The 23,382-nt window shown below is 44.2% G+C and overlaps 1 protein-coding gene across 3 annotated transcripts in view; it reads left to right on the top strand.

Annotated features, from left to right (window-relative positions):
* The window catches only part of hivep2a (HIVEP zinc finger 2a), a 73,606-nt gene extending 51,651 nt beyond the window's left edge, over positions 1-21,955 (top strand). For all 3 annotated transcript variants that reach the window (XM_035421030.1, XM_035421031.1, XM_035421032.1), the window contains 7 exons: positions 9,243-9,300; positions 9,502-14,871; positions 15,097-15,248; positions 16,233-16,408; positions 16,711-16,812; positions 17,298-18,232; positions 19,296-21,955. In XM_035421030.1, the coding sequence (XP_035276921.1) occupies positions 9,838-14,871; positions 15,097-15,248; positions 16,233-16,408; positions 16,711-16,812; positions 17,298-18,232; positions 19,296-20,105 (7,209 nt within the window). In that variant the 5' untranslated portion in view covers positions 9,243-9,300; positions 9,502-9,837 and the 3' untranslated portion in view covers positions 20,106-21,955. The remainder of the gene's footprint in view (positions 1-9,242; positions 9,301-9,501; positions 14,872-15,096; positions 15,249-16,232; positions 16,409-16,710; positions 16,813-17,297; positions 18,233-19,295) is intronic.
* Positions 21,956-23,382: the final 1,427 nt, after the last annotated feature.

The raw sequence follows: 23,382 nt of genomic DNA, 5'->3' as shown, positions 1-23,382 counted from the left end.
TGGTATTGCACCAGAGAGGAGCCCTGAATGAATTTCAGCCGAAGAGCGCTGTGCTTCATATCAGAGCGGCTACCTCAATACGCTGCCCACGCCGCCTGACGTCGCGTGGTTTTCTGAAACAGGAATAGCAAGAGATGCGTCTTCACTGTACATCTTGTGCTCTGTATTAAATATAACAGCATCCTCAAATGACTTTTTATGCATCAATTTCACACTGTTGCAGTTAACCACTTTAATATCCTAGGTGGTTAATGGCTTGAATTATTACATCATATTTAGAACGGCTCGGGCTGATTTAAACCTGGAAACTGGTACTGCAAATCTGTTTTTTACAAGATTCTCTCAGGCATCAGATTTTCTCTCCAAACCGCCATCGTATATTTCATCCGTAATTGAAACAAAAAACCAAAATTGATTGTTTGTAAGGATATCCACTAAGGCAGTGGATAGACACCCTGCTCATGCCAATCATGAGCAAAACTGTTAACCTTGGACAATGACTAGAGTCATTTATTTGGTCTACTGCAGGAGCGGGAAGCAGGGGCCATCAGTGGCAGATGTTTAAACTGTTCCACTCCCAAAATCAGTGCTCGCTGCCTCCAGATGGTCTCCCTCTTGTTTTGCACCTTCCCTGTAAAGAATTTCAGTGGTTAAATGCTTGGAAGTTATGAGGTATACTGTTCCACAGGCTTTCGCCAGAAACTGTACTATACCCTGTTACACACACACACACACATACAGCAGGTTTGTAAAAAAGCTCATTGGTCAGGGGTGAGATTTGGGAATGACATGCAAAGTGCCTGAACATGAGTTAAAGCCTCTTCCAAGGTAGACACAGCTGAGACGACCTTAGGAAGCGGCTCTTTTCCTAAAGTTACATGGTTTTAAAAGTTAACGGCTGGTCGCAAATTTTATGTTTGTATAAAGTTTGGCATAGATCTTGAAGTTCTAACGTGGGGCGAAAAAAAAGAGAAAAAATTTATATAAAAGATTACAGCGTCAATGAAACGTACGGCTGGAAGTGGGTTAACCGGCGAGAAAGACAATTAATCAGTGCTTCTACAGCTGCTTCCTGATGGTTCTGCAAAATGTTGTGGAAAATTTAATGAAGGCTAGCTCAGTAATGGTTTCAAGCTTACCCAGTGGAAAATATGACAGTCTTTCCATAGACAATTAAGACCAACATGAAGACTTTTTTTTTCTTTCCCTTTTTCCTTTTTTTCCCCCCCCATTCTCTTTCTTTCCCTATATAAGGGGGTTGTGATATGTTTCTTCCACTTCTAAATGGAAACATGGTACAGTAAACAAGTGCAGCTGTGGAGCGGGAAAAGGCTCGAGACTGGGCATTGTTTGGGACTCTGTGAGAGAAACATCCTAAGTGCCCCTCACTGCCCTGAGTCTTATCCCCGCCGAACAGGCTGCTCCAGCATGGCAGCGGTCACAAGCGTCACGCATGCTTGCCCGTCGCCTCGCAGGAAATCCCGACGGACGGAAAAGGTTGTGCGTGAGCGCGCTGGAAGGTGTTTAGCAACGTCTGTCAACACCACTACCCCCACCCCTCCCCCCAGTTGCCCTTAAACCTGCCTGGAAAAATGCACTTGTTTTTGTTTCAGGGAGGTTTATCATCGGAGACGCGTTTTTGTTGATGCCGTTTCCAATTACACGGGCATCCCGGTAACAGAGCCCTTCGAGGCTGCCCCCCCCTCCCTCTCCACCCCCCCCCACCCCACCCCTCCCCCCCGCCCGTCTCACCAGCCTCGGTCTCCTAAAAGCGGTGAGGTGTCTGCTCCATTACCTTCCTCCACCTCCTCCCGGTCACTCGTTTGATTGGTAATTGTATCTCAGGGTGGGGACGAGGCCCGGGCCGAGCACGCGCGGCGTCCGCGTTAAGCATGACCTCATGCGGCCGGGCGCTGAGGCGCTGTGGCTTTTCGTTCCGAAGCCTGCCTCTCGGCCGCACGCCCTGGGGCAGCACCGAAGGAGCCCCACAGACTCAGAGGAGGGAGATTTAAAAAAATAAAATAAAATAAAAAATAAAAAAAAAGCACTGACTGGTTGCCTGGGAAATGATGTCACCTTCTGTTCCCGATCGCGGCTTTCCAGCGTCTGCAGACAGACGGTCCGGGCCTCATTCATCTTCGAGCCGAGCCGCGGGGGGGGGTACTGGAGGAGGCCGTGCGTCTCCCTCCTGTGAACCCCGCCCCCCCTCCTCCTCCTCCCCCACTCTGAGCCGTGGCGGTGCTTTTCATCTCCGGGTCCCCCGGGTGCGCTGATTCGGAATTCCGCCGCTGCTTTCGCCTTTTCCGGAGGGACGAAGCGCGTCCCTGTCCCGACGCGCTAATGCTCCCTGGACGGGCGCCAGAGGGATTCGCATTTCTCAGGCCCTCCGCAGTGGAACGGACAGGCATTTCGAAAAAGGCGAAAAAACGTGCAAAAGACTAGCAAACGGTGCGTCGCTAGGGTGACCCTGCAGTTTGGCATTTTATATAAAACCTGGAGCCTTTTGAGGAACAGGTCTGCAAAATGAATACTAAACATTGCCTGTGGTCTGTTGCCATTTGCCCTAGTCAACAGTCACAGCAACAGACACGATGACAGTTTGGTTTAGTGTCTTATGTTAAAGCAGTGACATTTTTAATAACATGACTTAAAATCTGCAACGATTTTTTGTTGACATATAACATGTGATTCCATGCCTCAAAACCATAACACAACACAAAGGAGCACAACATTTTTTTCTTCTTCCTCCTCTCTCTGGCACGGCTGTCAGATCAGGGACCTATTGTCTGCACGTCAGGAAGTCCAGGCTTCCCAAAAAGTTTTTTTTTTTTTTGTCGCGCTGCAACTTCCACCCTCGAGCCTGTGAATTTTCCGTTTTCCTGTACGGTCATCTGTTCGCTGCGGCCACTCGCGCACCGACGGGACGTCGAAAGCTAATGCATTTTAACAGGTGTCCGCCGAAAAAAAAAACCACTTTGCGTACCGTCGCGCCCTTCTGTTTCGGATAGGCCCCGGCCCCCCCCACCCCCACCCCCCCGGCCCCGGTGCTCTACTTGGCCGATGCCAGCGGGGCAGGGGGTGGCGGCGTTGCGTAACGACAGCCCTTTCATAATACGGCTCGCTGGCACCGTAGCCCGGTAGCATTCATGCTTTCTCCGCCCACGCGGACGCTCGTCACCCACACTCTCTAGCCTGTCTCGAGCTGGATGTAGGATGCGTCCCACGCACACGCTCTCTTTCCAAGACTAATATACGCGCGTGCGTACCCATGGCGATAAAAATACCTCCCTGCTACATCCTGCGACTTCCGATGCACTCGGAATATAGGACGGAGTTTTAAGGCCAGTTCCCACCCACGGCTGGGACGCTTTTAAAAAAAGCATCGATTGATTTCCTAGGCTACCTACCATTGTTCTCAACATGTGAATGTTGGGTGCATAGACTTACAACACATACTGTATATATGCAAATGCCATGCATGTCTATGGAGATTTTTTATCTAACAGTGTAAGAATGCACTATGCATCCATAGTTGAAAACAATTTATTGGCAGAATTTTCTATCGCAAGAATATAATGCACAGGCTCACATGTTCTGAACTGTACATTCAGTTATAATTTTTTAGAGCCTTGTATGAATATGAATATATGAATGCATTGTCTTGCCTGGCATATGTCACCAGTCTCAACATCACCTAGCCAGGTATTATCAGAGTTCACGACTTAGTAGTGACTCCCAAAGCTTTCCATCGAAAGCTAGTAATTAAAAAGGCACTGTATTAATACTTCACTAACGCAGAGAGCCGGGCGAGTTGCTTTACTTGGCGCGTCTCTTACTCTTTTGCATGGGCCACGTGCACTGGGTGTGCTTTATCATGAGACTCCTAATGAGGAGTCGGTGTGACACTCCAGGGGGCTGACTCGCTAAGAGTCCAGGCGATGCTTCCAAAAAAAACCTGCTTACAGGGGCTGAAAACCAACCAGAAAGATGCCTCGTGAGCAAAAGGAGGAACCTAAGTGATAGCCGCGGCAAGCAAGCAAGCGAGCAGGAGAATTTCAAGTTTTCAGGAAAAGTATTTTTAGCTGAAGGGTAATATTTAGAAACGTCTGAGTCTTCAACTTTTCCTTCATCTGACATTCTCAGAAATTGGCATGCAGAGAAGGAAATACTAATACATTTTCTGGGAAACCAAGATTTTCGGATATATACTGTACGGTTGTGCCCACTGGAACTGTACTTTTTGTATCGCTAATACTTTTTAACTATGAATGTAAGAATCTGTTTAGCTTTAATATGGTTTTGCTTATATACAGTACTTAGTGTATTAATATACTGTAGAACAGAATCTTATTGTTGGCAGCTGGAGTTGGAACTAGACCTTACACTCATATGCCATCTTTAAAAATGATTTGAAATAGATAGAAATTTAAAACCACCTATCAAAAAGTTCTAATAATTATGTATCACTGCATTATCTCAGTGAAATTGAATAGCTATAAAGCTGCATCCAGAGCATATTAAAAACAACACAGAAGTGATTACAAAATAAAATGTTTTGTCAACCAGTTTACTATATAGAGTAAAATAAGCACTGCTTTCCTAGTTCTTGCATAAAATACTATAGGGTAAGACAGTAGAAGTCTAAAGAGAGCAACTGCTTCGCCAACATGCACATATAAACACTTTCTGCACTATAGCTATTAAAATACTACAGAAAGACCTAGTCTGGACGTGGCCCATATTCAGTTTCTGACCCACTTCAGCTGAACACAATGTATGACCATTTCTTCCCAAAAAACAAAACAAAAAAACGACTTTTTTGCGGGATACTACACCTCGTCTTTTTTCAGACTCCGTTTCCCTTTTTGCCAGTTGATAAATTCTGTTAAGGCTGTAAAATTCGGTCTCCATCCCTAATGAGATGGAATGGCGGCAACAAGGATCTAAGGCAAAATAGATTGGAGAGCAACCGCGTTTCTTCCACTCGGTAACTTACAAGAGACGGAGTGCTATTGTCTCGATCTCTTGTTTGTTTTTCATTGGCAGTTAAAAAGTAATGTCCTCCCCGAAGCCAGATAAAATCCAGTATGTATTTCAACACCCAGTGGGGGAGGCAGGTTTCAGTCAGGGATCATGAAGGGCTTTCATTGACCGGAGGGTCCAATCCACTCGCAGGCTTTGTTACCATAAACTCTGTAATTACTGAATGGAAACGATTAGCAGCGTTTTCAATTATTCAGGATCTGCCCTGGAAAGGGGACGAGGAACCGTGCCGCTTGTGTCTGAGGAAACGAGAAACGACCCGTGTGCCTGCCTGCATCCTCGCAGTGAAGTCACCCGAAGAACGGGAGCTAGGTGTTACCTGATCTCCAAAATGTGCCACCCCACACACGGTTAGACAGGCTGTTCCTTCACCAATGTTTTTTTTTTTTTTTTTTTGGTAGAGTATGAATCAGGTCCACCGGCCTTTCTTTGCAGTCAGTGTGTTGACATTATGTGCCTACATTAATTTGTATGCACTGAGCATGCTCATGTGATGAATCTAAGATGTAGATTCAGTGCTTCATAGAGGACTGTTGAAGCTTACATAAATTACACGCATTTTTGTGTCATAAAGTACTTTTTTAAAACTGGAAACTTTTGAAGTCGATGCAATTACTTGTTTATTGCTCTAAACCTTTTGTTAAACTTTGGCAGGTTTAAAACAGCAAAGCAGTTGATAATAACAGTGTTTAAGAGCATGACTCAGAATATTTATAGGTCATACTTTGGCAACACTAGTTCATTTTCCATGTCTGTTTCGGTTTTATTTATAATTTCTTTTATTTTTTTTTACAATGTGTGTGTCCCACAATGAACTTTCTAGAAAAAAGGCATTACCACTCATTTCAATATATATGCAGACTTTTTCTTACATAGAGTCTTCTTGTCTTCCACTGCAAAATTAGTCCAAATGGTTTAGGATTTTAGAATTATACCATTTTAAATTCTTTTCGGGGAGATGTACCACACACCATCTATTCACACACAGCTAATCCCCTCTCCAGAATCTGACTACAGAAATGTGAAGAGTATAATCCTCAAATTAAGTCAGAGAGTGTGTTTCTATTTTCAAAAAGAAGGCCCTTGTAAAGGGCTGCTCTTTCCTAAACACAATGGAGATGTTCGTCAATGTGTAGGGCTGGTGTGGACCAGGGATAAGAGCAGCAGCCCACACACTCTCCAAACATCTGAGAAAGCCAGAGACACACAGGCCTAATGTTCAGGAGCAAAATGTGCTTTTTAATATCCACACCGCCAGCACTTCCCCGGAGGAATCAATTTAGCGATGGAGGTGTACCGTTGTGTATGCACTTGCGTGTGTATGTGCGTGTGGGCGCGCGTGTGTTTGTTCATAGCTATGGATCGTTACCGATGTGCAAAATGACCCCGTTAGGCTGAATATTCATGGAATTTTTAGACCTTACATAATTTGTCTGAGTCATCCAGATATCTGGGTTTCTGTGGGTCTTATAGAATGCGTTCCCTCTCCCTGTCAGATTTATGCCCTTGCACTCTCCGCAGTGCGCTTCCCACGCACATTTCCGCTCCGCGCTCAGCTCGTACGGTGTAAAACGGCACAAAAAAAAAGCCTTTGAATATTTTCATCCATTCTCAAAAAATATGATCTTGTTTGGCCCTTGTTTGAGTCATTCAGTACCTTTTTCCATGGAGATACCTTATTCACCCCAAATCAGACATTTCTCCTGGGAGGAACCCACACTACCCCATGCTCCCCCCCCCCCCCCCCACCCACCCACAAAAAAAAAATAAAAACCTATGGAATTGATTCTTAGCTTTTCCTCCGGGACAGATCAGTGACCTATCTTGTCAGCTTTCATGTAAAGAGCAATGTGAGAGACTATAGAAAGGGCCCTTTTGGTTCATTCGTTGGTTGGTATCCGTGTCGCTGAAGGGGGAATAGCAGCCGAGACAGATTAATTAAGCCAAGGAGCCATTCACAACTGCGGATCAAGGGGCAAGCGGTGCGCTCGCCCGCCATTAAGCGTGATGTATGAAATTGACTCCGTCTCCAGCCGATTGCTCCATCTCACTCTTTTGACGAACGTGCTGTGGCGTCCCCTGGCTCTCCGACACTGGCTGACCTTCTCAGTCATCGCACAAACGAAGGAGAATGCATTATTTCACAAAATAAAAAAACATTAGTGACCACGATAAAGTCTGGATCACGCAGCCTTAGGCTATAATGGTGTGAAGTTTTAAAATTATTCCCTTTTTATTCATTTTATTATCTTGTTCAATGAAGCTTCTCTTCTTTTGAAGTCTTAGTCTCCTGAAAATGGTCAGACGTGTTATTCAGTACTGAAATATAAAAAGTACTGAAATAAACCCACATCTCTGAGATCCAAGAAAGTCTCTGGTACAGTTGAGTATATAAGCAGTGAGATGTTGACATACTTTTGGATTCAGTCATATTTAGTTGTTTTGCCATTTTCACTGTAAATTCCAATTCTAGGGTCTGGGGTTCCAGGCTTTCGTTGTTGAATAAGGCATGCCTTGCTGGATAAGACAAGTTAATGAATGAGGGGGTATATTTGTAAAATGATTCCTAGCAGAGTAGAGCTAGCCAGAAAAAACACATTATCTTGAAGGGAATCTCATAAAGGCACCGCTTCATCAAAGAAAACATTCTTTTTGAATGGCAATTCCAAGTATCATACCTCTGGGCTCCCACAATAGTCATGTCTAGACTTTGTCCATCCCAGTTGGACATTAAACCTGCAAACGCACAAACCAGAGATCGTTTTAATCGCTAAGCCAAATGGGCGCTTCTTAATGGACTTCAAGTTCTTCAACTAAGAAAAATTGGTGGTGTTATGTCAGATTCTAAAAAAAACCCATAGTCAGAGCAGAAACTGTTGTTTTACAGTTCTTGCCACATCCGATTTTAGTGTCACACTCTAAGTTGCAACTTGTACTGCTTTTTTTCTATTAGTAAAAAAGCTTCAGGTATAATCGATTTCTTGTAACAACGCCATTACATTGAGCCAACAACTTGTTTTCTTAAGCTTTAGCACACAATCTATGCAAATCTCCTGTTCTCTCAGTAGAGATTCATTTTTGGATTTCAAGCATCATTGAAGTGATTTTAGTATGCTTAATACTATTTTTAAAAATGAGCTAAAACCAAGCAAAAATGTTTTGCTATGTGTTCTGCACTTCTGTTTAAAGTCTATCTGGGCAACATGTTGACCACATGTTGTTCATACTGTGTCATAAGAAATAAGCAAATATTTGTAAGTCGGGAGGGTTTTATTTGATGGTTATCGGCCCCTAAGTTTAAGTATCCATGTATCCAGGAATACCTAGCATCCCCATGCCACAGGTCTATCTTGGTGTTTCAGCATGTACTTTTTGTGTGAAGGGTAACAGATTATAATAACAAAAATGAACCAAAGGTTAATGTTTCAGATGCTATAAATACTAGCGGTTTTCTGCTAGGCTATTTATAGGGCTAACTTAGGGTTCCAGACATCAGTGTCACATTGTTTCCTTGCTTATGCGTAGACGATGTGGGCAGTGAGGTTCTTCTAGGGTTTTGCAATCTCACAAACGTTGAAGCAGGAAGTAGCAGCGTACAGACTGATTCTGAGCAAATGAGAAATGCAAAATGTTGGCCCTTTATGACTTATTTGCATATGTGGCACTTACAAATATGTTTATGATTCCACAGATATGGTTTGATATATATATATATTTATATATATGTGTGCTCTCGGGTTAGCGAGCGTGAAAGTACACTTGTTTTTAGCAAACGAAAGAATGTCAGTGTCCGCTTCACAGCTTACTCTTTTGAGTCTTATCTGGCCACCCACGCATGTACGGCATCGAACGTCACTTGCATTTCGGAGGCTATTTTTACACCTTTTGTGCCTTTTGAGGAACTGAGTGGGTTCGTGGATGATGATGACTCATGTCTTGCGAAGAGTTCTGCACCCACCACTATCAAAAACTTCATTCTGAGAGCATTGAGAAATTGTTTCAGCTGACCTGAAGACCAAGTTACATGTCGCTTTGTGAACTTAACTGAATTTTCATATGAACTGGAATCGAAAATACATTACCGGGTTGACAAATTAGCAGAAAAAATTTGTTTGATATTAAACAGGATATGTGAAATATCGTATGTACAATATATTATATTATGCCCATATATATGACACTTTGTTTTTGCCTTCAAGGTGAAAAGGCTTAAGAAGAACCTACAGGAGACAAACAGTTTGCATTTCTAAAAAGAAAGTAAGTATATTCTGTGAAGGCACAGACAATTACCCATATACTGTGTATTTATGCGCAGTAACTTTTTTATTATTTATCACAACTATTATTCAAAAGCTGATATTTCAGTCATTTTAACATATAAAATGGTAATTTCAGAGACCACATTTTTTGTGGTCTGCTCATTAACTCCTGTGTGTGTTTTTTTTCTTCTCTTTCAAGTAACCAACAGATCATCTTGTAGTGAAACACAAGACAAAATTCAGAGGAAATGAACCCACAGCGTTGGACATGGCAATCTTAATTGTGTAAATCTAAAAGCATTGTCTGAGAAAGTCAAGTTTACCCATTCAGACTGTAACATTGTGAAAGTGGTCTGATGCCCACAAAGAAGGGTTTGAGGAATACAAAACAAGTGGAACAACCCAACAGAAATCAAAATGGAAGGAGCTGGCGTTTAAGACCCACCCAGGTGGACAAGCATATGGCATGTCTGCTGACTCTAGAGCAATTTAACAGTCGAAACCTTTGATAACCCCTTCGGAAGATAAGAGGAACATGGAGCCGCTCGACACTGCTGCTGGACAGAAATGCAAGAAGGAGCCGCGAGAGAAGGCCCCACTGCAGAGGAAGTGGGTCTCAGAGCCCACAGCCGGCACAAAAAGAAGCACTTTTGCCGACCCGGCGGGGAAACGGCACTCGCACCGCGAAGAGCTGCAGAGCGGCGCCAGTGGTGGTAGCCTCACAGGCTGTGTACAAAAGTACAGCTCCGGGAAACTGCTACCAACTGCAATTGGCCAGTCATCCCAAGAGAATCAATACCCGCAGCTTTTCCCCGGCTCTTACCCCTACCAGCTACCGCCCTCGTTTCCGCAGCAGCCAATTCAGGAGAGGTTCCTGGCAGGAGCGAAGCCGCAGCCTGGCCTGGAGGCCCATGCCTGGCCATTCGCTAGCCAGCTGCCATCGTTCACCGCGGACGACGTGTTCCCTGCGCATCAGCGCGGTCACGGCGGAGTCTTTCCTCGTCGGAAGTCCCCCAGTTTGCCTGCTTCTTTCAGCCAGTATTCCCAGTCGGGGATTGAGCAGCCGGAGGAAGTTCACAAGAAGGAGCAGAAACCCAAAAAGCCCGGGAAGTACATTTGCCACTACTGTGGAAGGGCCTGTGCTAAACCTAGCGTGCTGAAGAAGCACATTCGGTCGCACACTGGCGAACGCCCTTACCCTTGTGTTCCCTGCGGTTTTTCATTTAAAACAAAGAGCAATTTGTATAAACACAGAAAGTCTCATGCCCATGCCATTAAAGCAGGACTAGTCCCATTTTCGGAGTTGGCAGCTACACGGCCAGATATGGATCAGGCCTCTTCATTGGGAGAAGCGGAGGTACATTCGGATGGCGAGCAGAGCACGGATACTGACGAGGAGGCAGCGGAGGCCTCCATGCTCATGGACAAGAGCAGCCCCATCCCCCAGATATCATTTGAAGCTGACAAAAGCACAATGGAGAAGGGTGGTGAGCCAACCTATGTGGACACTGCTGAAGAGCAGGCTGTAGCCTCCATGAAAGTGCCTATCCTAATTGTCCCAAAACAGGTGATTCCCTCAACGGCCATGGAGTGTCCTCATTTCACTGAAGTTGAAGCACCTCCCATTAGTTCTCAAGTGGGCAGAGTGGATGAATCTCACACTGTCAAGCAGAAGCTTGCATTGAGGCTGACTGAGAAAAAAGGGCAAGAGTCTGAGCCATCACAGAACCTCCTGAGTCCCCACAGCAAAGGCAGCACAGATTCGGGATACTTCTCACGATCTGAAAGTGCAGAACAGCAAATCAGTCCACCAAATACGAACGCAAAGTCCTATGAGGAAATTATGTTCGGAAGGACCTGGTATTACAGACCCAACTCCAGGTCTAGACAATCTGTCACAGTCGGGTTAGCAGCATTAGCTAGCCAAGACACTAATACAATTGACTTAAAGGACAATCCTGGTGCCATGCTTGAAGTAGATATGCGAAAGATGTGCGAGGATCATGTATCCCATCTTTTTTCAAAGGATGAAAACATAGCAAACCCAATGAAACTAAATGCTAATGTATTTCTCAGAGGACAGGGTAGCGAATCACAAATGGTAACAGGTGGTGACCTAAAACAATATCCCCCTGGCTCTTGCCAAAGCAACACAGGTCTCCTTGAAGCTCCTTCTGATTCAGGGACACTTATAAGGAGCAACTCAATGCCAACATCCTCTCCAACTAATCTCAATGTCCCTCAAAGCCTAAGAGTGAGCCACTCTTTTGATGAGGTTATGACGCCCGATGATGTTTTTTATCCTGGATCAGTGGGTCTGAGGAGGCTTCAGAGACAAACTGCTTTTGAACATTCGGTGCATGAAGGCCATGTGGAAGTTGACACCTATGGAAACATCTCCAAGAACACTGGTTCACCTTTGATAAAACCTGGGGAACGTGGACCACTGATGCCAGAGCTGAAAGGATCTGCGGCCGAATTATCATGTCCAGAAGTGCGAGTGACGTATGGTGCATATGGTACTAAAGTGGGAATGACGGAAACGGTAACTAGAAAGCGCAGAAAGGAAAAGAGTGTTGGAGATGAAGAGGATAGTCCTAGTCAGTGTGGTAGTGATCACAGTGGTTCAGTTGAAATGCTTTTGTCTCCAGGAGACTATGACTCAAAATCAAATCAAGAGACATCAAGGGCTTCACCTACTGGGAAAGGACATTTGTACAGTGTATATAGCCAATCTGACAGTTTTGATGGAGGTGCTAGTATGTCTTCAGAAGATGTGGTGCTTGTCCCTGAATCTGACAGAAAGAATGCTGGGAATGTAATCTCTGTTATCCAGCACACAAATTCATTAAGCAGGCCTAGCTCTTTTGAAAAATCAGAATCCATCGAACACCCGTGTTACCAGCCTGAGAGGCTTACTGGTCAATTTTCTTCTGAGCAGTCAGACACAGAACATTTTGAGGAGGTACAGAGCCCAGAGTCTCTCCTGAGAACCACAAGCATGGAGCAGCAACAGAGTGACAGTGAAGCTGGAACCATATCATCAAACCAGCAATCTCACATACCCCACAAACTGGTACGTCAGCCTAACATCCAAGTGCCTGAAATAAGAGTGACTGAAGAGCCAGACAAACCTGAGAAAGAACCTGAGGTACAAGTTAAAGAACCGGAGAAACATGTAGAGGAATTCCAATGGCCACAGAGAAGTGAAACTCTGTCTCAGCTTCCGGCTGAGAAGTTACCTCCAAAAAAGAAACGCCTGCGTCTGGCTGAAATGGAGCATTCTTCTGGGGAATCGAGCTTTGAATCAACCTGCACTAGCCTCTCCAGGAGTCCCAGCCAGGAAAGTAACCTGTCTCACAGCTCAAGCTTCTCTATGTCCTTTGATAGGGAAGAAAGCATGAAGTCAGTCTCTCCAACGAAGCAGGATGACTTTGGAAAGCAGTCTGAGTTCTTAATGGTGCCAGGCAGTGGGCATTCTCTCTCTATACCAAACCAGCACCAGCACCAGATGCGTCGTTCTTCTTCAGAGCAAGCACCATGTGCTTTGCCTACAGAGGTCCCGGAGGTCCGTAGCAAATCATTTGACTATGGAAGTCTTTCATCATCATCCAGACAGGGAGAGATCTATGCCAGTGCTTCAGGAATGAAGGAGAGGAGACGCGGCTTTCTGGTACGACAGGCATCACTGAGCGTCTATCCAGAAACAGTGGTGCAAGAGCATGGCATAGAAATGAATGTTAAACAAGAACACTCGGACCACATACAGAGCAGTGTCCATCCTTCACATCCCACTTGGCATGGCACTCAAGGAACCGGTGAAGTGGTACGATCAAAGAGAAGCATGCATCCCTTGCTTGGGTCACACCATCATCCACTGCAGCATAGCATCAGTGAGGACAGCCAGCAAGAGAACCTCCCACTGATCCAGAAGACATCTCACCTGTCAAGCCAACAGCCTTCAGACAGCGAGCGTCCACCTGACCCTCTGAGCCAAGAAATAACGCAGTATTCTTCATTACATAGCAGCATGGTGCAATCTCCCTTCCTGCCATTTCAACCAGGGTTATTCTGGCATCCTGACTCAACACAAAGGCACAAACAGCACCTTGCTTTCCAGACACATCAGTTACAGAAATTGCATATCAGGCAACCTATTTTGCCTCAAGCTCTCCAGAAATCCCACCAGTCTCTCCAGCAGATTCAGGAGCAGAGTGATGGAAAATCTGATGGTGCGAGTAGTCAGAGCTATCAGTATAACCCACGAGTACCACCCCGGCATCTTAGCCATATCCCATCAAAAGCATTGTCTACAAGTTCAATGCTTTTGCAACAGGTTCAGCCAATCTTTGCCACTCAAAATGTCAGTTCACAACCATCCCTACCTGGCCTGTTAGTTCCTGTTAGGATCCAAACTCATGTGCCATCTTATGGAAGTGTTACATACACCAGCGTTTCACAGGTCCTGGCTACGCATGCTCAAAGTACTTCTTCTGCAAAGATAATATGCACAGACAGTGCTTCTCAAGGCTTACTCGCAAGCACTAGTAAACATGGAGCAGGGTTTAATTTATCACACATATTAGGTCAGCCTCCAGGACTTCTGCGTTATCCACTCTGGAAGGTACCAGAGCCCTTGCCGGGTAGACTGAACACAGGAATCCCCCTTTCACTGACTTCAGGAACCATCTCGACCACAGATGCTTCTTCAAGTATTGGGGGAAGCAAGCGAATGTTGTCCCCTGCGAGCAGTCTGGAACTCTTTATTGAGACAAAACAACAAAAACGGGTCAAGGAGGAAAAAATGTATGGTCAGATTGTGAAGGAACTGAGTGCTGTTGAACTCAGCAACTCAGGTGTGTCAAAAGACAATGGCAAGTTATCAAAGTCAGACCTCCTAAAGAATGATGGTTCTGTTGACTACCAAGAGGGCATGTCATCACCACCTTTACTTGACTTTCCCTCATCAAAGACACCTTTACGCGCATCCGCACCTCATTTAAAAGACATACCGCCAACTGAGAGCTTCACCCCACCTCTGCAGATAGTGACAGACAGCTCAGATAAACCTGGGTCCCCCGAGGAACTGGACGTGGATGAATCCACCCCTGAAGCCAGCTCAAGTCCACAGTCCATGCTCTCTTCAAGTGATACTCAAGAGGAGATTAAGCAGGCCACGGGCAGCAAGATTCCGGTGAACATGTTAGTCCAACTTGCTGCTAATCAAGGTGGAGGGATAGCGGGAAACACCCTCCTGCTCACAGACCTCACTGATGTTCAGCAGTTTTTTCAGTTCCCAAGTCTTCGTACAACAACGAGTGTCAGCTGGTGCTTCCTAAATTACACCAAGCCAAATTTTGCCCAGACTACCCCTGTTACATCTGTTTATGGCTCCTGGTCCATCAGTTCTTACAACCCAAACCCACCCAGCCTGAATACCAAGACAACTCTAGCGTTGCTCCGCTCAAAGCAGAGGAAGAATGCTGAAACCTACACAATGGCTGCTATGTATCGTCCTGGGTCTGGAAAGCTTGTGTCATCGCTCTCTTGGAAAGAGAAGTTTGATCAGGTGATACAAAGCAGCTTTCACCTTCTTATTTGTATTGCCATATTATACCCTGTCAAATGTTAAGTAATGACTGAAGTATGTGGAAGTAAGTGTAACTTCTCCCCAGCAAGTAGACACTGAAATGTAAACTATATGAATGTGTTTAGATATCTTATATGTTTTAAATAACAACCTTGAGAGATTTATTTGTGCCCGGGGATTTCATCAATGCATTTTCTTTTTCAGATGAAGCCAGAGCTCATGCAGCTAGATGTGAGTAAATTTGAGAAGAAAATGAAGGGAATCAATTCCAGGGACAGGGTTAAGGAGGATCATGGGGAAAAGGAGATTTCTTCAAAGCAGGCTGAGCCTACTCGCATCAAAATCTTTGAAGGAGGGTAAGTGAAGTGCCCAGCATATGTGACATTATGCATTAAAAATTAATTTGACAGCCCTTTGATTTAAGTGTGCCGCACCTACTTGAAATACCCAATTAAATTTTTATATTGTTGTGACTTTCACAAATTAGGGGTTTTGTGTTGAGAGATGGAGAGCACTTCGATATAATTTTAATATCTTCAGAGAGAATAATTTTTAACTCAAAGCCTGATGTCTGATTCACTTTTATAAGAATGTGAAAATATCATTGTGGTTACTTGAAATCACAAATTCTGTGGTTATTTAATTACTACCTATTATTTGTAGTGGTGGGTATTTTGGGAAATGGAATTTAATCCAGAAATTGGGAATTAAAAAAAATTAAACTTTCAAACATACTGTATATGTAATAGTGGCACAAAAGGGCTATTGACATCTTTCTGAAGTGGAAATGGGGCAAATCATGATTATGTAACTTTCCACTGGGAATCTGTTGCTGCATGGGCAATCCTGTGGGTATAATCCATGTCATTCCTCAACAACAGATTAAAAAACTATCTAATACAGTATCTGACCCTTTCTAGTTGACATCAGACGAAGCGCAGTAAAGCTTTTGCAACCTCCTCCTTCACAGAGTTCATATAATCTCTTTGAGGGATCTTTTTTATTTTTAAGCTCCCCAAAGGGTTATCTGTACGGCACTGTTTGGCAACCATTCAAGACTGTCACCTAACTGACATAATAGGTATTACCCTGTACAGCTGGAAAGAAATCAAATAAAAATAAAACTTTAAATGGACACAGCTGTGAAAATGCTTCGGTCCAGCACATAGTTGAATTTGGCACGGGAATGACTTCTTTGAGCAGCATAGGCCTGATACCCGCACTCGCCTACAGGAGCCCGGCCTGTTTGATTTACTTCAGATTGGTGCACTTTAACCATGCACCTATATACCCCATACCTTCGCACAAGGCTAATAAGTCAGAGCTTGTTTTCTTTGCAGGTACAAATCCAATGAAGACTATGTTTACGTAAGAGGCCGAGGCAGGGGGAAGTACATCTGCGAGGAGTGTGGGATCCGCTGCAAGAAACCGAGCATGCTCAAGAAACACATCCGTACTCACACAGACGTGAGGCCATACGTCTGCAAGTTCTGCAATTTCGCTTTTAAAACTAAAGGTGGGTTTCTCTCTCTGGGAAAACTAACCACTTTCCTGGTATGCATTTCCAACATAAAAAGGAACATTTAAAATGAATCAATGAATAAATAATAAAATTTTAAGCAGTAATTAAATGAAAAAAAAAATCACCATGACAATCGGGAAAAATAAAGCAATAACAGCTGTCAAGGGTTTGTGATTAAGTAAGAGATGTTTCCTAAAAAATTGTGAATAGTTGCTGTTGTGAAGCCATTGATGGATCGAACAGCCAGACCTTTCATGTCCGGTTCCAAGAGAAGGTCTTTGATTCTCTGGTTTCAGGAAACCTGACAAAACACATGAAGTCAAAAGCCCACATGAAGAAGTGCCTGGAGCTCGGAGTGTCAGTGACATCTGTGGACGACACGGAGGCAGAGGAAGCCGGTATGAATCAGGCATTGGCCAAACGGGACTCACGAGGAGCCTGTGTGTGATAAACATTGGGCTCTACGAGTTACATTGGTGTGGTTCTTGAGGGGCAGTTAGCGTAATGAACAGCAGCAGTGCCTTCGGTTGCCAGGTTTACATAAAATCACCAAATTACAGAAACAGTATAAAGATTTTCCTGCTTGGATTGCAGCATTCGCAAATGTTATGTTTCCACAGAAAAAGACGAAAAAGAATCCAAGGACTTTGTCCAATTTAAATGAATTGCATTGAATTATAAAGATCTATAAACTGTATAGAAAAGGATTATTTTTTATTGCATCTTATTTCTCTGTTAAGACTACATTAGATGTTGTTTATTTGTGTTTTAGCACAAATATGCCACTACTGCCGGTACATTTAGATAAATGTACAAATAAATATTTTAAAAACAGCAGGAGAACAAAGAAAAGTGCCTAAGCCGTTTCTGTGTTTTCTTTCAGACGCTGCCGAGGAAGGACAGAGGGATTCTGGGAAGATGAGCCTGTCAGGCCACATGGCGGACCACCAGTTTTCCGATGCCGATGACTCCGACGGCGGGGAAGAGGACGGCGACGAGATCGATGACGACGACGAGGAGGACGACGATTACGAGGGCGACTCCACGCCAAAGACGCGCTCCAGGAGCACGAGCCCCCAGCCCTACGGGATGCCCTCGCTGTCCGTGACCGCCATCGCCGCCTCCCAGGGCGCCTCCTCCGACCTCCTGGGCGCGGCCGCCAAGCCGCCGCCGCTCTTTAGCTACTTCGCCAGCCTACCCAGCATCCAGATCACCCAGCTGATGGTGCCCAGCGAGAAGGCGGGCAATGCCCAGATGGCGGAGTACCAGAAGCTCCTGCGGGGTGCGCTGGGCGAAGACTACAAGAGCAGGCTGGACGTGCCCAGCTCCATGGACGAGGACTTTGGCCTGTCTCCAGAACACAGCTCCTCGTCCTTCGACTTCTCCCCATCCCGCTTGTCCTCTCCCGGGTGTGACTCCTCCCCCCTCAGGGAGCCCTCGCCCACGTCCCGCCGGTACCTGTCCCCGAGGAGGGACCTCTCGCCCCGAGGACGTCTTTCACCCAGACGGGAGGCGTCCCCCCTGAGGCACATTTCCCCGAAGAGGGACATCTTCAGGAGGGACCTGTCCCCGAGGCGGGACCTGTCCCCGAGGGGACACCTCTCGTCCATATCCCTGGGCAGGCCTTTGTCCCCTGGTAGGGACATCACCAGCAGGAGGGAGTTATCACCCAGGAGTCGACACAGGGGCATGATTCGGGCCGTGTCGCCCAGGAGGGGCTCGCATCACCACAGCGCCCCCTGGGCCTTGGGACAGTACCTGCAGTCTGAAATGGTTCCTCTGGGACAAAGGAGCAGGAGCCACGCAGACATGGAGACGGTAAGTCCGGCAAAATCCGCCAGCACTTTCGTTAGTGAGTAATGTGGCATATAGTTATGCTTGATTATGTTCAGGATGCAGTTAGACAGTTAAAGGTGAGGAGTTCATTTGCCCATGCAAAGTCTGTCAGCAATCAAATCTACCATACACAATACTCCATAGTGCCTCAATCTCCAACACATAAAAGTGAACAAAAACCCAGCTTTTTCAAACCTAATACATGCATACACTACTGAGGTAAAAACACATTTGATGCACTTAATACTGCTGAAAGGGACATTTCTATTTACATTCTTGCTAATTAAGAATCTACAGGGAAAAGGAATAAAGCAGCATTCATAGAGCACTGTGGACAGGGAATATTTAGTGAATTATAACCATTCGTTTCAACTCCATCTGGCTAGTGTCCATGGAACTGTGGGATTTGAAGCTAAGGGAACAGTAATGTAAGGTTGGCTTTGTGTGTGCTGCTTAATAAGCACCATTTCTTTCTTCCAGGCCTTGTTAAACCTTGCTTTCCAGGAACCCTGGTTTAAATAAAGCCAGAAGCACAGTTTTAGATGCGTACTTTGCAAAATATTCATGCTTTCATTTTAGCTTTCTTGGCTGTGACTTATTACAATTATTACATACCCTGTTAAAAATCTGTTTTATCACCTCATAACTATTTTTCATCATAAATGATAGCGTTTGATGTTTGTGGTCCTCCAAACAAATTTCTCTCATACACCCACATGTACGTAACAGTAATACAAATTATGAGTTCTTTTTTGTATGATATATCATGTATTTAAGTCATTTCTGAAGTCAAATGTCCAATACCTGCATTGCCTCTTGAGCTTACCTGAAAATACTTACATTAAAAATATTGTAGTCTTTCACTTTTCATACTTGTGTTGAGAAAACAGAAAGCCTTCAATCACAGTCCTGTCACACACTGTTGACTGAATAGCTAACATTTAAAATTACACTTATCCAGCTGTTAGGTGATGTTCTTGACTCTCCATAACTCAACTCCCAGAATGCTCAGCGGTGCTCACTATCTGCTTTTCCTTGGCTTTAGGATCAGAGGAAGGGCTCTACCCAGACTACCTCCCATGTCCCCGGGGACTCCTTGCACAGCAGCCAGGATCCCCACAGCGCTCACCAGGGCCTCTTCAGCCACCTCCCCCTCCACTCCCAGCAGCAGGTCCGCACCCCCTTCCCCATGATCCCCATCGGTGGCATCCAGATGGTGCACTCGGTGCCCTCCTCCATGACGGGCCTGGCCCACTCCGCGCGCCTCCCCCTCCAGAAGAGCACTTCGGAGGAGTCCGGCACCAGCGAGGTGTCCTTCCACCTCCAGGAGGGCGGCGGCGGCAGGGGCCCGCCGGAGGACCCGCCCCGGCCGCAGGAGAAGCCGGCCCCCTCCCAGGTGGCTCCGCTGGCTCGGTCGCTGGGCGGTCCGGCCCGGAAGCCCCCGGAAGACGCGACGGACATCGCGGACCCCGAGAGCAGGCAGGACGAGAGCATACGGACTTGCACGAAGGCTATCGCCTCCCTCAGGATCGCCTCGGAAGACCCGCGTGAGAAGCCCCACCCCCACCCGGCCCCCCACCCTCACCCCGGTCCTGCAGAGAGCCCGCAGGTTCACGTTCAGCACTTTAGTAGCACTGAGATCAGGCAGTCGCTGGCTGGCGCCTCGGTCACCCCCCTGGACCCCACCGCTGAAAAGGACAAGCTCGCCTCATCAAAGCCCGCGCCGCCAGGCCACTCCGCTCTCTGCGGTGCAAGTGCCGATGAGAGAATGTTAGGTCAACAGGGCCCAAGGGAACTGCCGACAAGCACAAAGAGGGCGAAGGATTCCGCGAAGGAAGCCATGGACGACAGGTGAACGGTGATGATGCTATTTGAGAGACATCACAGAAATGCACGCACACCTACATACCCCTCCTCACCCCAACCCCCGCCCCCAATCATGCACACACATGCACTTATCCTTGTTCTTACAGGCTTACCCCCCCCCCCCATCTCAAGAATACCCACACATGTGTGTGCAAGAGCACACACTTACATACACATAAACAAGTCATTAAACAAGCAAAATTCTGTTAGACATTATGTAGTATGCATAGCATGCCTTTTATAACCCGGTTTGCTATTTAAAACAAAAAAAAGACATTTCTTTCTTATTTAAAGTTTCAGAAAAAAATATGAATAAATATAAATATAAATATATATATAATGTTAACTTATACATGAGCCTGACCAAAATTGCTTATGGACTTGTCCAGTCTGGTACTTTTAAATGTACAGATGAGTGTGTGCCTTTTCTTTCCTTTTTTGCTTATATTCTTATAAGCATATTACGCAGGAAGAAGACGTGTAAATATATGGAGTTTGTGTATCGGCTTTGTAATAACTGTAATTCCCCTTCTCTTTTGGACACCCGAGTCTGAATGATGTGAAGTATCAATATATGTAAGGTTGCACTAAAACATATTTTTATATGAGTGAAATTCAATGGCTTTTGTGTACAGCAGCAATTCTCTACTATTTATTGTACCATGTTTCATAAATTGTACATTTTTCTTAATGTTGTGGATGCCTTTTTCTATGTAAAGCATGGTTTTTTTGCTATTGCTTAAATAGAACTACAAATATGTATACTGTAAAATTGCTTTATATATTGGAAGGGTATGTATGTCTGTATGTTTGAATTGTGTGCATATATATATATATATATATATATATATATATATATATATCCACACACTCACAGCACATACATATGCACACACGTAAAATATAATTAGTATATACATATATATACACAGTATATAGCTGCACTTTTGCATTAGATTTACACCCACATAACAGTAGTTTGTTCTAAATGCTTGCAACTTTTTATCTCCTTGTTGGATTGGCTACAACTAATTGCTAGTTGTGATTTTTACAAAAGAGTAGAACCACCGTTGAGCATTAAGTGAATGGACATTGTGCACTTGTGCGTTTTTGTTTTCTTTCTAAACTAACTGAAGTAGTGGTAACATTTTAAAGGTATTTAATCTTCTGTGAATCATGTCGCTTGAAGTACTTGATCTCTGAAGTAGTAGGGGAGACATTCCAGCTGATGTGTATATGTAAGTCCCATAATTATATACACAAACATACATATTTGTACATGGAAAGAGTTCATGGGGACAGTTGTTAGTTCATCAACAAGTTTTTTTTTCTGTTTCTTTAAAGCTTTTAAATATAGTAAAAAATATTCAGAAATATAATAATGCACCTTATGTTTCCTAAATTTTAAGGGTATAATCCCATAGTATATCAATTTTGGAAGAAAAAAATTGAAATTCATATTGTTTTAAAACCTGTTTGTGTCATCGCAACCTAACTGAACTGGAGAGTTGAGCCAGTGCACTCTTGTGTGTATATTTGTAATTGTATGTGTGTATAAAATTCATGTAATTTACTCTTTGGACAATTTGTCACTAGTCCCTGGTATTCACTTAAATGTATTAACATGTCTGTAAAATATACGGTATCAAAGCACAACTATTGTATAGAAACAAACAAAAAAAGTGAAAAACATAAACAAACAAAAAAAGGATAACTTTGTGATGTTCAGTGGAAAATAAAATATCATGTAAAACCCAGTTTCGATAATGAATTACAGTACCAATGGGGGGAAAAAAACGGATTGTTGTTTTCAAATAAATACGACTACAATAACATGCATGTTCTGAATGCTGTTGTTTTTCCTTGTTTGTTTCTTTAAATAGTTTCCTTGTTTTTTCACCTTGAAATCAGATGGAAATATTTGTAATTTTGGCTCTGGGAGCTTGTTGTGTTTAGCAGAAGAAACTGTAACTTATTCATGCATGGTTTGCTCTTGGGTGTAAACTAGAAGTAAGTTATTTTCAATTTGTACAAAAGTCCTTCTAGCTCTGTGTAATCTGGAAAAGGTCTTCGGAACTGCTGCAGTATGTCACCCGAATGCTGCTTCTCAAAATTCACACTCACACAGTCTACTTTATTTTTAAAAGAAGCACACAAAAATATCTTTTAGATTGCATGATCATGCAAAGCAACAGTAGCTTAAAAAAAAAGCTTCTTAAAGCCCACTCTTTTAACAGCGCTTATAAAAATCCCCGGAACAGTTTTTGTTTGCAAACGTCTTTCTTATCGCTGTCCATCATGCCTTGTTCTGAGATACAGCCTCACTGGATAAAAAGGTGGATTTCATCCTCTCAGTTTTTATTGATTGTGCTGGCTCTCCTGCCCGCTCAGAGTGCATTTCGTCTGCAGCCGTTTCTCTATATTCTCAATATTCTTCGATGGTATTTTTGTCGTGGGTTTCAGTGTATTAATGTTGCTGGGTGCTGCCCTCAATGAAATTTGTTTTGGATCTACCACAATGTGATAATATGTTTGTTCCTGAAAATAGGCATTTCACAATGAGTTGCTTTGTGGCTATCTTCACCAATTCACACAACACACAGAATAGCACAGGTGAAAGTTTCATTTTTTTTTGTGTGCCGGTTAAAGTTCTTGGAGACTGTGGAAGTTCCCTTTCTGATTACTGGTGTCTGCTTACATATCTGGGGACATGGCAGAATTTGGACCGCAGTGGTTTGGCCACAACTTTCCATTTCAAGCTGCGCTACGTTTCCACAACAGTCTGTGTTCCAGACAAAGCACAGAAATACCATTCTTAAATATAGTGTAAACATCAAACCAGTGTAAAACAAATAGAAAGGACCAACAAAGTCTCATATGTTTTCTTAGTACTGTAGCAAAATATTTCATAGGGAAGGCAAACTACAGCTGTACAAGTCTGTTTTATGTATTTTATGAGTGTGTGTGTATGCATATGTGGTATATGTATTAAAAAACGCAGCTACATACAGTACATGCTAACACACACTATTTTTGAAAAGTCTGTGTGTGTGTGTGTGTGTATGCCTGTGTTATTTTTCATATGATGGCATGTATTGGACCACAGGAATGCATATTGGACCACAATCATACTGGACCACGCAATTAACACCCATTTCTTTTCATATTTTACATGGTCGTATTCATAGTTTATGCCCTTCCAGCCACCCCATCTGCGGTTTGTCCTCTGATACTGAGTACATCACCCCTCCCTATCCCCCCCACCC

This window comes from Anguilla anguilla, chromosome 6, assembly GCF_013347855.1.
Source record: "Anguilla anguilla isolate fAngAng1 chromosome 6, fAngAng1.pri, whole genome shotgun sequence".
Taxonomy (NCBI): Eukaryota; Metazoa; Chordata; class Actinopteri; order Anguilliformes; family Anguillidae; genus Anguilla; species Anguilla anguilla.
The sequence above is the reverse complement of the archived record's forward strand: the minus strand, read 5'-3'. Positions and strand labels throughout refer to the sequence as shown.